The following is a 14,765-nucleotide window of genomic DNA, read 5'->3' as shown; positions in this document are numbered from 1 at the left end:
AATGATCTGTGTGGTCATACTTGAGTAAAAGTAAAGATACCTTAATAGAAAATGACTCAAGTAAAAGTAGTCACCCAGAAAAAGTTCTACTTTAATAAAAGTCTAAAAGTATTTGGTTTAAAATATACTTAAGTATGAAAAATAAAAGTAGAAATCATTTAAAATTCCTTATATTAAGCAAACCAGATGGCACCATTTTCTTGTTTTTTTAATGTTTTTTTTAATGGTTCTCTACCAGTGGTGTAAAGTGCTTAAGTAAACATACTTTAAAGTACTACTTAAGTAGTTATTTTTAGTTATTTGTACTTTACTCTTTATATTTTTGATTACTTTTACTTCACTACATTCCTAAAGAAAATAATGTACTTTTTACTCCATACATTTTCCCTGACACCCAAAAGTACTTAAATCGTACCATCTGGTTTGCTTAATATAAGGAATGTAAAATTACTTATATTTTAGCAATTACATTTACCTTTGATAAATAAGTATACTTAAAACAAAATACTTTTAGACTTTTACTCAAATAGTATTTTACTGGTTGGCTTTCACCTTGACTTGAGTCATTTTCTATTAGGGTATCTTTACTTTTACTCAAGTATGACAGTTGGGTATTTGTTCCACCACTGTTCACTACATAACATATCCTCTACTCCCAGACATAGAGGTGAATGGTTCACTACATAACATATCTTCTACTCCCAGACATAGAGGTGAATGGTTCACCACATAACATAACCTCACCACAACATATTTAACAGCAAATTATATAACATGACATCTCCCTTAGAAAGCTACACTGTGGAGGAAGTGTGTATACACACCTGATTCAATAATTATGGTCTAAATTGAAGACCATGGTAAATTGCTTGTTGAATCAGGTTAGTGTGGGTCTGGTCAATTGCTTGTTGAATCAGGTTGGAGTGGGTCTGGTCAATTGCTTATTGAATCAGGTTAGAGTGTTTCTGGTCAGTTGCTTATTGAATCAGGTTAGAGTGGGTCTGGTCAATTGCTTATTGAATCAGGTTAGAATGGGTCTGGAACTAAAGACAGTGCACACAGCACCTACTGTTGGTAAACTTCAAGTCAGGGTGTGAGAACAACTCTCTCTAGTGGGGGGGAGAGGTGTCTGCATAAAGCCAACAATTTGGGTACTTTTGAGGGCCAGGCCTCAGAGAGCTGGAAACACAAAAGGAAACATTTCTGGGCCAAACACTGGAGCTAAACCTGATACAGGAAATATCCTATTAGAAAACAGTTCATCACTGATCTCAAGTGAGGTACCCATACATAAAAGTTGTATATTGAGATACTGTATATGGTGGTACATTAAAAATGCTTTTCTATATTTTTTGTAATGCACGTTCATATATTAATAAAATATTGATTTACATATTGTACATCTGTACAGTATGCAACATATAGCAACTATAAATGATGATAGAACATACAGCATATTAAATTAATGTGAACATCAAGACATGAAGTAGAGAGGGATACTTTTTTCAGTCGTTTTTCTATGCTGAAGTCTGAAATATTCATGTGTGGATATGGTCCCTCTGGGCAAATGGCCTGTGAGACAAAATGAAAAACAGTGCTGCTACTTCAACCACTTGCTATGCAACTGTAAAAAGCTCAGTTTATGAAATCAATTAACTTTGGAAGGATTCATACCAAAGTAGGGTAGAGTTCCAGGGGCAAGTTTCTGTCATCTGTGCCACGAAGGTGGAGTGTTGGGCAGGGAACTGTCAACGGAGCTGGCTTGATGGTGTTGAGGTGGTCCCATCAGAGTAGAGCATCCTGGGATATTTTTCCCATAGACCTGCTGTTAGACTAGAGGAAAGATGTTAGCAGGCAGGAGATCACCAGAGAAAGCGATAATTGGCTGGCACAGCATTTCAATTAAACCATATTCACCTGCTTTCCTGAAGTAAGGATTCCCCCCTTTGGGAAGACCAGAGTTCCCCAGATACATTCCCATCGGGGGAGGTGGTGGTACAGGCTTGTTCTGTAAACCACATCAACAAATTCTCCAAATGATTAGTACCATTCTCACAGTTAAAATACAATGATCAGAGGCTATTTTTAACTGACATGATTTAAAGTGAATACCTCAGCCTTGGGGTCAGTTTTGTGTCTACAAAGAATATTTAAACAGGTTCCTTAAGGAGTGGTCTTTCTCATCAGATAGATGAATCTACTTCCCTCTCCTGAAGATCCATCATCCACTGTTCTGAAGCGCTACAGCAGGTGTCTCAGGCTCAGCCCCCGGCCGGCTGCCAGTCTGGCTCTGAGGGTTGGCCTCGGTGATGGTCATTATGGAACAATGCACCACATCTACTCCAGGTATCTGTGACAAGTGGGAGAAGTCAGTCCACTCTACTCATGTCACCATACAGAACAACCACTAATTACATTTTTTATGTATTTTTATTTAACCTTTATTTAACTAGGCAAGTCAGTTAAGAACAAATTCTCATTTACGATGACGGCCTACACCGGCCAAACCCGGACGACACTATTGTGCGCCGCCCTATGGGACTCCCAATCACGGCCGGTTGTGATACAGCCTGGATTCGAACCAGGGTGTCTGTAGTGACGCCTCTAGCACTGAGATGCAGTGCCTTAGACCGCTTCACCACTCGGGAGTAGCAATTTCCTTACTCATAAAAGAAAGCTTAAATTACCCTTTCTCTTGCAGTAGAAATCTCCACATGTGGTATTCACTCCATCATTCCACGTTGGTCCCACCATGGTGGTGATTGGAGATGGTGTTGGAGCATTGCATTGGTCGCAGGGACGCTGACTGTTGGGAGGGTGGTAGGGATGCCCACCCTCTGCGCAGGGATGATATCCTGGTATTGAGCTGCCCCTGCATGTACTTCATCTCCTGCTGCAAGTTGTTCAGCAGGACCTGAATCTCACCCTAGAGGACATCCGGAGATTTAGCAGACTGACACAAAGAGAGAGGCTTCACACCATGCCCATTGGACCATCTTTAGGATTCTTTCTCACCCAACTCCAATTTCATAAGGACAAACCTTACCTTGTGAGATGCTTCATGACTGACGGGACATGTCCCTGCTCCTGTGAGCTCTGATGGGACGTGTTCCTGCTCCTGTGAGCTCTGATGGGACGTGTTCCTGCTCCTGTGAGCTCTGATGGGAAGTGTTCCTGCTCCTGTGAGCTCTGATGGGACGTGTTCCTGCTCCTGTGAGCTCTGACGGGATGTGTTCCTGCTCCTATGAGCTCTGATGGGACGTGTTCCTGCTCCTGTGAGCTCTGATGGGATGTGTTCCTGCTCCTGTGAGCTCTGATGGGACGTGTTCCTGCTCCTGTGAGCTCTGACGGGATGTGTTCCTGCTCCTGTGAGCTCTGATGGGACGTGTTCCTGCTCCTATGAGCTCTGATGGGACGTGTTCCTGCTCCTGTGAGCTCTGATGGGATGTGTTCCTGCTCCTGTGAGCTCTGATGGGACGTGTTCCTGCTCCTGTGAGCTCTGACGGGAAGTGTTCCTGCTCCTGTGAGCTCTGATGGGACGTGTTCCTGCTCCTGTGAGCTCTGACGGGACGTGTTCCTGCTCCTGTGAGCTCTGATGGGACGTGTTCCTGCTCCTGTGAGCTCTGACGGGAAGTGTTCCTGCTCCTGTGAGCTCTGATGGGACGTGTTCCTGCTCCTATGAGCTCTGATGGGATGGGTCCCTGTGAGCTCTGACAGGATGGGTCCCTGCGAGCTCTGATGGGATGTGTCCCTGCGAGCTTTGATGGGATGTGTCCCTGCTCCTGTGATCTATGATAGAGGAAAGTGAGCCAGATTAGAGCTCTATGATTCAGCAATTAAACATTCAGCACCCCATGACTATTGAAATGTACTAAAGTCGAACCTTGCTCCATTGCTAATTATTTACAGGGGTCCCCATCATTTTCCATTGCCCATATTGTGATTCCTATAAAAGCTGGAGAATTTGGTCAAGTTACCAGAATTTTGCAATCAAAGAGTCTAAGAGTAGCCGTTCAGTCCATATAATCTTATTCATATCAGCACTTCTCCTCTGGAAATCTTTGCTTTATGAGATGCAATACGATACAGTATCACAAAATTCCATGCCAGCAGATTGGATAATTGTTAAGATATTTTATCAAGGTTTAAGATAAATGATTAAATAATTCTACCCAGAAACTTAACCATTAGGATTAGAGGTTATGTAGCATGAACAAGGAGTAATTAAAAATAATAAACACAGCTCCAACTGGGTTGGAGGGGGGACGAGAGGAATGCATGTGTGTGCCTAACAAAAACAAAGAGGATCCTTAAACTATGTTTGAACCGACTCAGCTATAACTCTGTGGATATAAAATAAGAGAGCGAGAACCCCTCCAGGTTTTCCGTATCTGGGGGGGACTGGAACTGTCAGCTAAGTGGTAATAAACTGTGATGAGACTTCAGGAGATAATCCAGATTTAGTGTGTAATGTATGTGCATTAAGGGGTTGGAATGGACTTTTGAAGCTGCTTTTTCTTTGTCGGAGAAGAGGAGGGACATCTAAAAAGCTATTGGACAAAATGTGAGGTACATAAACCAATGTACATGGTATTATGACCAGCGCTCTCGGGAATAAACGCTATTGGCTAATTTTGGTTGACTGGTCTCTGTCTATTTTATGCAAATAAGGATCTTACAAATTCTCAGAAACGGACAGAGTGTTTTAAATTGAATTGCATGACTGGTAATGTAAGTCATTCTAGAGTTCCAAATTGGCCTACAATCCCAGCATGAATGCTCACTGTCATTGGTGCACGCGAAAGTCTAATAGCGCGAGGCCACCATGTGTCCAGGTCAGAATGTAAAGTTATAATTTCATTCATCTCAAGTTAAATCAGATAGAAACCACAAATGCAATAGTTCTGATAACACGTATATACCATTTAAAACACTAGAGGTTTCATGATGCTGGTTTCTAAACCAAAGTAGATCATTTTAAGATTGTTCTACACATCTGTTGAGGTCTCTATAAGCTTCAATATGAGGTCGTAAACCTAGCATGAAAGTGCATCCTTGTAGCTGTGTGGGCTAATTTAGTCAACATGTTTGCCTTGAGTAAGTTGAGCCAATGGCCATGGGGTAAGTTGAGCCAATGGCCATGGGGTAAGTTGAGCCAATGGTTGAACCAATGGCAAGTTGAGCAAATGTTTCTTCCCAGGCGTAATGCAAGGCATAATCGCTGGGATATGAGGTAACAAGGAGCTCCAGCCTTAGAATTGGGGATGACGTACTGTCCTTTGAGTGACAGAAAACTGAGCCAATCATGACAGAAAACTGAGCCAATCAGGCGCAACGCTCTGTATTTTCCACTGGCTGCCCCACCACCACAGAAAGCACTGAGCTAGGCTGAAACACCTGCATTTTGGAGCTGCCTTACTCAAGAAAGCAAAAAAGAGATCATGTTTTTATGCGGATTTATTAACTCAATTACTTTTTTTTTTACATTGTTTGCAAACTGATATGTGTCACGTATTAATGCCCAAATAACATACAAAACAGGCAAGACCCCCACCCCCCCAAAAAAGTGTGGGCCCTGCCCCACCTGCCCTGAATGACGGGTCTCCACTGGTTGACATCATGTTTGAATGACTACCCTTTCCTCTGTCCATATCTGTAAGATCCCTCAGTCAAGTAGGGAGTTTCAAGCAGAGATTCAACTAGAACGACCACAGAGGGTTTCTAAAGCCTCATAAAGGGCAGTGATTGGTAGATGGCTAACAATAACAAATCAGACGTTTAATATCTCGTTAAACATGGTCAAGTTAATAAATGCTGTGGATGATGTATTAAACCACCCAGACCAGTGGAGGCTGATGAGGGGAGGATGACTCATAGTAATGTCTGGAATGGAGTAAATGGAATGGTATCAAACACATCAAAGACATGGTTTCCATATGGTTGATACCACTCCATTGACAAAATGTCAGCCATTATTATGAGCCATCCTCCCCTCAGCAGTCTTTACTGGCCCAGACACACCAAAGATACAGTCGTCCTTCTGAACTGGAGGATAGGGAGGGAACTGCTTAGGGATGTCACCATCAACAGTGACAAGCCACGGGGGTCTGACAACTTGGATGGAAAATGACTGAAAATAATAGCGGACCATATTGCCACTCCTATTTGTCATATCTTCAATCTAAGCTTACTAGAAAGTGTGTGCCCTCAGGTCTGGAGGGAAGCAAAAGTCATTCCCCTACTCAAGAATAGTAAAGCCCTCTTTACCGCTCAAATAGCTGACCAATCAGCCTGTTACCAACAATAAGAATATTTCGAAGATAAATACACAATGCAGAGACAGAGGACGAGAAGTCAATAGAGTAACAACGATCAATGGAAATAGTGGTTTTTCTGTAATAGGGAATTATCTACGGAAATAGTTGGTTTTCAGTTCAACATCTGTTAGGAATGTCAGTCCTGAACTTACGGTGTGGCACGTTCCCATTGGTCCAACCTGAAATAGGATACCGTTTTATTGCAAGTAATTCTAATTGGTCAAGCACAGGATAGGGCTGGGTTATAAACTACACCCTGTCCCTTTGTTCTGTGGAGAACCACAGGAGATAATCACTGGGAGAGCATCACTGAGGACAGGGGAGAATCACTGGGAGAGCATCACTGAGGACAGGGGAGAATCACTGGGAGAGCATCACTGAGGACAGGGGAGAATCACTGGGAGAGAATCACTGAGGACAGGGGAGAATCACTGGGAGAGCATCACTGAGGACAGGGGAGAATCACTGGGAGAGCATCACTGAGGACAGGGGAGAATCACTGGGAGAGAATCACTGAGGACAGGGGAGAATCACTGGGAGAGCATCACTGAGGACAGGGGAGAATCACTGGGAGAGAATCACTGAGGACAGGGGAGAATCACTGGGAGAGCATCACTGAGGACAGGGGAGAATCACTGGGAGAGCATCACTGAGGACAGGGGAGAATGACCATCTACCTCCCCGTATGATTTGTTCTCTTCGAATAAACCTATTTTCCTCCCCCTGATTTACTTGGGGTCTGTGTTATTCTTAATAACATCAACTGCTAACATTTGGTGCCATGACGCGGATGAATTAGACTCAAAAACAACAAGAAAAACCTATCAACTGTGTGTTGATCCAGTAGAAAGAGAGAAGGTGTTCAAGTCTTATTATAGGTGTTCAAGTCCTCTATTAAAATGTTAGTGTCCTCTCTTTTTGTGAAACCTTCTTGTTGCATAGAAGTGAGTTGCTAGTTGAGTAGCAATTCTTACACGTGTGGTTAATTTAAGTCTTCAACAAGCTTTTTGAAGTGAACACAAGTCTTTATGGGTAACCAGACCCTACAAAAACAATTTGTGTTCTAAAACAGAGGTTTGAGTCCTGAAAAGGGGTTATATAAATATGTGTATGGGGTTAAATAAATATATAAACATAGAGATATATATTATACAACTTTTGAAGTTAATATAATGCCATTGTTAAGTGAGAAAACCACTCTAGAAAAGGGCGGAACAGCTCCTCCGGATGTGAGCATGAAAAATATTTTAAATTCACTGTCTAGTGATATGAAGAACCATTTCAAAGTAGAGGAGTGTAGGCAAGAGATAATAAATAAATATTTTGTCATTGTTGACAAAGATGGAATATGGAATCTGTCTGATATACAAAAAGCTTGGGGAAAAATACAGAAAATATCTAATTCCTTGATAAAGACACAATGGTCTTTAACTGTATTAGCCGAAGTAAGGAAGCGGGATGAGAAATCATTTCTGGAGAATCATGGATAGGACATTGCAGAGAGAAAAAAAAGAAGTGTGAAAGCTCTTGGTGGACAAATCTAAACCTTGAAGACAAGGGTCATAAAACCAGACTTGGCTCCAACATGTGGAGGACCCTTTGTTCCTTCAATCCACCCTCAGGCTGAGTTGCGCAAGGATGATTGGGTTTCAAGCATCTGGTCAGCACTGCCTGGCTTTGAGTCAACAGATAGTGACAGCGGTGACGAACAATGTCTTAGGCCAACCAGAACACAGGCTGTAAAAGGTAGTAAAGAGAAACCTCAATTGACAGTAATCACACATAAATCAGCATCTACAAAACAGTTGGATGATTGGTCGAAACTTTGAAACATCCCTGAGAAGTGGGTATGAAAACGTGGGACCATTTGAAGCATTATAAGAAACTCAACTATCAACATCCTTATGATGGGTTACAGTTATTAGCCTTTGTTTTTAACAAGCGTGAAGATGGTGTAGTTGAAGAAAAGGTTTCTAGAGCTGTGGGTGGTGAAGAGCAAGATGTGGTCGATGGATGGAGAGCCATACATGTTTTCCTTAAGGGTCTGACCAATGCAACCACCAACTGGGGAGAGAGAACCAAATGTGTTCAAAAACCAAAAGAAGCGTTTGTTGAATTGAAGAAAGGTTTAGATCAGAGGTGGTTAGACTCAGTGGCTTACCTGAAATGGGAGATGAAGATACACTCAATTCCTCCAAAAATGGGCAATCACTCATCAGCTGATCCAATCCATACATGATGATTAGCAAAAAACTTGTTTCCACAACTAATGACTGGGAGAGGCAAAACTACGGCGACATCATCGACAGGTTGTCACGACTGGACAGAGACATCAATCAACATAATAAACCGTCTGTTATCAGAGTTGTGCAGGTTCCGAGTGAAAGACAACAGCACCAACGACACAATGCTGATGCAGAAATTGAAGAAGCTTTCTCCGGCTCAGCAGCAGAGTTTGCTGGATTCTGTGGAGGGAAACTAATAGACTCCCTCTTACGTACCATCTCAGCTGAAATCGGATGGAATATATGTGAACATGATGGTTAATAACTTTGCAGTAGATTTTTTGGTAGATACGGGTGCTGAAGTCATTGTATTGCCCACATCTTATGCAAAACATATATGTCCTCAGTATACGGGCAAGAAGATGGGAGCAACAGGAGTGGGGGGAAAGACAGATATGAAACAGACCAAACCATTATCAATTTATATTGGTCCAAGGAAGATTGATGCATGGGTGTGGATAGGCTCATTTGAACAACCTATTTTAGGCCTTGATGTTATTATGCAACTTGACTCTACATTGAACATTTCTGAAGGAAAAGTGACATTACAAATTAGACAACTCCAGGAATCTATAATTCAGAACCATGCTATCTGGACTACGAAGAAAAATGAGTGTGGAAATGGAACCAGTGTGCTTGACAGGTGTTGTCCCAACTCAGACAAAACAATATCCCATTAACAAAGAAGCTACGGACGCTACTAAAGTAGTGGAGGCTCCTAACATCACCATACAACGTGGCACACCATGAAATCCAGCTACTCTGATGTATCCTACAGATACCACATTACTTGAACACAACTGTTGTGAGTTGGATTTGGATCAGCTCTCTGATGGCTTTATAGAGTCATTAGTTGGAAAATCCTGAATTTATCTTATACACAGACAGTTCAAGGCATTGTGGAGCCAGGATATTATATCTGATGATAGGACGACATAAATTGTATCTTGGAAAGTCTACACATTCTAGTTATCAGATTCACATGGAATTCTTGTGCAATTTTCATTTTTAAATATGAAACTATTTGTGAAAATTTGAAATGTAATTTTAGCTTCTAAATGAAATAATTGTTTTCTTAAAGTAAACTATGATCACTCAGTGGCCACGCCCAAGTGAACAGACATTGGTTGAGAAATATGAAACACCCTTCAATCCCCCGCTACAAAAGCCCGTTGACGAAAGTCAACCTTGGGTTCCCGATGACGTGAGGACTTATGTCCATACGTTTAAAAGGGCTAATATCAACTACAACCTATCAAAATGAACTTTAGTTCCCGACGACGTAGGACTGGTGTCCATACGTTCAAAAGGGCTAATTTCAACGTGAAGGTGACGATCACCACGCTGGAAAGATGAATTGACTACACCAGCCAGAATATAGCACGAGCTGAGTATGGCAACTTGGTATGAACTTTGAACTCTTATTCACTAAAGAAGTGATACATCCTAGATGTCGAATTATCAGCAGCAACTGTAAACGTGCGTAGCCTAGGAAAGAACGGACAAACTCTTCAGAACGACAGGGTACTACAACGTATCCATTCTACCACACGACGACAGACTACGACGACAGACTACAACGTATCCGCCCAGAAATATTCTTCAAAGGACAAGGGAGATCTCTGCTGGTCAACCCAGCCTTCCATCTTCGACCAATCTATCGAAGCGCAGCTCAGAGTAAAAATGTTTCTTGCATTTTCCTTTTTCCGAATGGGTGGTTATTCAGAATGCATAAGATTCCGAATTTACGATAGCATAGCTTCATAAGGTCCGATAGAGAACCAATCCTTTTGTTCCTCAGATTCATCCTGTGCATATGAAATTCTGTGTGATTTATTTAGGTATTTAGTAAATAAATAATTAAACCAAATGTTGTATTGCTGATTCAACTTGTTAGCCAGGGTTTGTGACGATAACCAAGAATTTTACGACGTTCAGATGAGACTGAATAAGGTGACAATTAATAATTGACTGCTGCTTGATATAAAAGATTAACAGATCTTTAAGTGTTTATTCGGAAGACAACAGCTCTATAAACATTCTTCCGGGGTTCCCCTGACTTCCTAGTTAATTACATTTACATGATTAGTTTAATCAGGTAATATTAATTAGAGAATTAATTTGATAAAATAGCATGTCATATCATATAATTCATAGTAAAGACACAACAATATGCATGTAAATCTCTCGTGGCACAAAGTGGAGGAGAGATTTGTTGTGCTTGTTTCAGTAAGAAGTGTTGACATGCTGAATGCACCGAGGTGTCTGTTTAAAGTACTGAGACACAGCTCGGACACCCGTACCCCACAAGACATGCCACCAAGGGTCTTTTTACAATCCAGAACAGACTATGGGAGCCGCACAGTACTTCATGGAGCCATGACTACATGGAACTCTATTCCACATCCGGTAACTGATGCAAGCAGTAGAAATCAGATAAAAATACACCTGATGGAACAGTGGAGTGTGAAGATACACAGGCACAGACACACATACTGTACACATGATAAGACACGCACTCTGCACACACGTACACAGATTTTGTATTGTAGATATGTGATAGTAGAGTAGTGGCCTGAGGGAACACACTTAATGTGTTGTGAAAAGTGTTATGAAATGTAATGTCATGTAATATTTTAAAATTGTATATAACTGCCTTAATGTTCCTGGACCCCAGGAAGAGCAGCTGCTGCCTTGGCAATCTTTATTAAATACAAATACCATCAGCCCATTGGTGTTTTTATAATACAGCTACCGAGTTCAATGGCTGTGATGGGAGAAAACTGAGGATGGATCAACAACATTGAAGTGATTCCAAAATAATAACCTAATTGACAGCGAAAATATGAAATATGGTACGGGTAGGCTTGACGTCGGCAAATACTGGATAAAAAGAAACGGGATGGAGCTCGGCACAGGTACAGTCCTGGAGGAAAACCTGTCTGCTTTACACCAGACACTGGTCAAGGAATTCACCTTTCAGCAGAACAATAACCTAAAACACAAGGCCAAATCTACACTGGAGTAGCTTACCTAGAAGACAGTGAACGTTCCTGACTGGCCAAGTTACAGTTTTGTACTTAAATCTGCTTGAAAATCTATGGCAAGACTTGAAAATTGCTGTTTAGCCAATATCCCAAAAACCTGAAAAATTATGAAAATAATAAGGGACCAATATTGCACAATACAGGTGTACAAAGCTCTTACTTACCCAGGAAGACCCACAGCTGGTGTTTCTACTATGTATCGACTCAGGGGGTTGAATACTTAAAGGTATTGTAATGACCTGGCTAGATCATAAAGATACAATTGTCCAGACAGAGGGTTGAGTTGACGAATTCACGGTTTATTAACCCAACTCCACACAGGCTACTGTTCGGCCATAGCCCACGCCAAATAAATGAAGGATATCCATATAAACAACCGTGACCATCTCTTGTGAAGACCAGAAGTAAGAGAGAGAACAATGGCTAAACATGGCCTTAAACCTGCAATGCTCCACCCCCCTGCTGCTCCACCAGCCACCAGGATGCCCGGCACAAGAACATTCCAGGCATTCCCGTGGTTGGCAGATAGCAGATTGACTGGCATGTCGGACCCCGCGAACACTGCGTACTGGTAAGTACAACAAAACCAACAGCATAATACATAACACAGCTGTTTGGGTCGCTACAGTATTTTTAGGTTATTTTTTCTTCCACTTTGACAGAGTATTTTATGTAGATTGTTTACAAAAAAATGACAATTAAATACATTTGAATCCCACTTTGTAACAATAAAAAACATGGCATTTGTCAACTCAAATGAACTAAAACACAATATTGGCTTCTGAATAAATGACTTCTTCAAATTGTGATGCACAAAGTAAAGGTGTTCTGTCAAGATCAATTTCACACACTGCTACTGTATCACACTAGTGTCTTCACTGTCCACTAAATATGTGCATTTGTTTCATATCAGGTTTTAGTTACAATATATAAAACAATTATGAAAGAATAGTCTGGTGTGATTAACAACTACAGACAATGCTGCTAACAATTAGCTTGGTAGCAGGACAATGCGTGCACTCCATTTCTCCTGCAGAGGGGGAACAGAATAGTGTTGAGCCAGATTGCTCCCTCCTCCAGGCAAAGCATTCACATTCAGTTAGCGATGTGACGTGAGAGACAGAGCAGACATGACACCGACAGAGAAGAGAGCCCATGGCACCCCTGATAATACATCTGTCGCTACGGAAACGGTCCTGTCCTGGTGCTGGGGTTGTGCTCTGCTGGGACTGCTGTATCCTGAGGCTCTGGTTCCACAGGGGACAATAGGAACACTGTTATTTTTTCAATTTAACTAGGCAAGTCAGTTAAGAACAAATTCGTATTTACAATGATGGCCTACCCCGGACGACGCTGGGCCAATTGTGCGCCGCCCTATGGGACTACCAATCACAGCCGGATGTGATGCAGCCTGCCAACCACGAGAATGCCCGGAATTTTAAAAATGTTTAACCTTTATTTAACTAGGCAAGTCAACAAATTCTTATTTTCAATAACGGCCTAGGAACAGTGGGTTAACTGCCTGTTCAGGTGCAGAACAACAGATTTGTACCTTGTCAGCTTGGGGATTCGATCTTGCAACCTTTCAGTTATTATTTGTTAGAATTTCAGTTAGAATTTGTTCTTAACTGACTTGCCTAGTCAAATAAAAATATCATGGCATTTAGCTAGGACAGGAAGTACTTAACTAATCTTCCCAGACCTCCACATTCTTTCTGTGGAGACTGTGAAAAGCAGGGTCATGTTCACTAGGCATGAACTGGAAAGAAGCAGTCTGAAATGGGGAGGAACTATCTTAATAACTTCTTGAAGCGTTTTGCAACAGTGTGCCCTAATGGACATGACCCTGGGTGCTCACCTTGTCTGAGTCTTCTGGCTTGAAACAGCTTGAGAAGCAGCAGTCCAATGGCAAGAGAGCCTACTACCACACATACAGCAGCCACACTCATGTAACTGTTCTTTGGAATCTCCTTTTCAGTGCTGGGCTCGTACTGTAACACTAACACACAAAATCAGAATCATTATAAATGAAAATCACGTCACATTCAGGTATGCAATCAATTAGGTCATGTTTGTAGGGTATGTCAATTTATATTGGATACTAACAGAGGTTAATGTGAGAAAAGCAAGAATTCTTGATGGATCCTCTGCACAGTGGAAATCATGATGCAAAAAGGAGAATACTAAATGGTCAGTGTTAGGGTGTGAGGAAGGCACTTTGAATTCAAAACTGTGTAAAGCCCTTAGTTTTTCCTGACTGGGAAATACTCAGGGCCCTACCTATAAACATTTGAGTCCAAAAGCTTTGAGCTGACCTGTGAGGTTACCTGTGAGCTTACCTGTGACCTTCAGCATGAAGTTACAATGTGTGATTCCACTGTCAGTGTTCACCACACACTCATACGGACCCTCGTCTTCAGGCTGGGTTTCTTTGACCAACAGGGACACAACTTTGTCTTTCTCATTGGCAGGTGGCATGGGAAGCTGATATTTTGGGTTCAGCTGCAACCTGGGATTGGAGGATTGTTGATTGAATATGTTGCATTTGAACACAGGTCCACCTTTGTGAAGACCATTCTGGTCCAGCCTCCACCACACGACCTTCTCTATGTTTACATTACCAGTGGATTTCTCACTGATGTTCACAGAGCACTCTAGGACTGCATCCTTCCCAGAGTCCACCTGGACGACCTGCTTCAACTCTGGGCCCTGACTTAGACCTGTTTAAGCAGTAGATAGAAAAACAAAATTAAACAGGACTGTAGTACAGAAAATGTTACAACTGACAAGTGTAGTTTGGATAAAACAAAACTCCTAGACCATTCGGTGTGAGAATTTTGGAAGTTATGTTGGTAGAAGTACTACAAATTGTGCCTGCAGAATGCCTTACTTTTGGATGTCTTCATCCCAGTGATGAGGAGAAACATGAGAGTGGACAAGCTGAAGACCAACACCATGTTAAGGCCTTTCTCCTTAGTAGAAAAAAACAGGGGTTCTGTGAAACAGTGGTCTCTCCACAGGAAAGGGTTCACACCTGACAATCAGTGGTTGAGCCAAATTAAAATCTGAGAGCAACAGTGGATAGCCTGAATAATATGCATTGACTAATACAAGCA

General features: G+C 41.8%; 1 protein-coding gene across 1 annotated transcript; it reads right to left on the bottom strand.

Moving 5' to 3' along the window:
* Positions 1-330: 330 nt before the first annotated feature.
* Positions 331-14,606, bottom strand: LOC149979445 (uncharacterized). The gene is made up of 8 exons (XM_090191413.1): positions 14,540-14,606; positions 13,996-14,369; positions 13,508-13,567; positions 3,047-3,789; positions 2,688-2,926; positions 1,918-2,350; positions 1,675-1,833; positions 331-1,572 (listed from the first exon to the last, which is right to left on the bottom strand). The coding sequence occupies exons 1-5, from the start codon at positions 14,604-14,606 to the stop codon at positions 2,905-2,907; spliced, it is 1,266 nt and encodes a 421-aa protein (XP_090047539.1). The 3' UTR covers positions 331-1,572; positions 1,675-1,833; positions 1,918-2,350; positions 2,688-2,904.
* Between the last annotated feature and the right edge of the window lie 159 nt (positions 14,607-14,765).

The sequence above is a fragment of the Oncorhynchus mykiss genome, chromosome 12, assembly GCF_057628025.1.
Source record: "Oncorhynchus mykiss isolate SJ-2025 chromosome 12, ASM5762802v1, whole genome shotgun sequence".
NCBI classification, from domain to species: domain Eukaryota; kingdom Metazoa; phylum Chordata; class Actinopteri; order Salmoniformes; family Salmonidae; genus Oncorhynchus; species Oncorhynchus mykiss.
Note: the sequence above shows the minus strand (reverse complement) of the source record. Positions and strands in the feature narration are given on the sequence as shown.

What these genes read in the sequence shown, in the direction of transcription:
- LOC149979445 (XM_090191413.1), bottom strand. Translation starts at nt 14,606, where the DNA reads ATGGTGTTGGTCTTCAGCTTGTCCACTCTCATGTTTCTCCTCATCACT. An exon ending in ATTGTAACTTCATGCTGAAG is followed by an intron (nt 13,568 to 13,995) that starts GTCACAGGTAAG and finishes GTGTGGTAGTAG; the next exon opens with GCTCTCTTGCCATTGGACTG. An exon ending in GTCATGAAGCATCTCACAAG is followed by an intron (nt 2,927 to 3,046) that starts GTAAGGTTTGTC and finishes GATGTCCTCTAG; the next exon opens with GGTGAGATTCAGGTCCTGCT.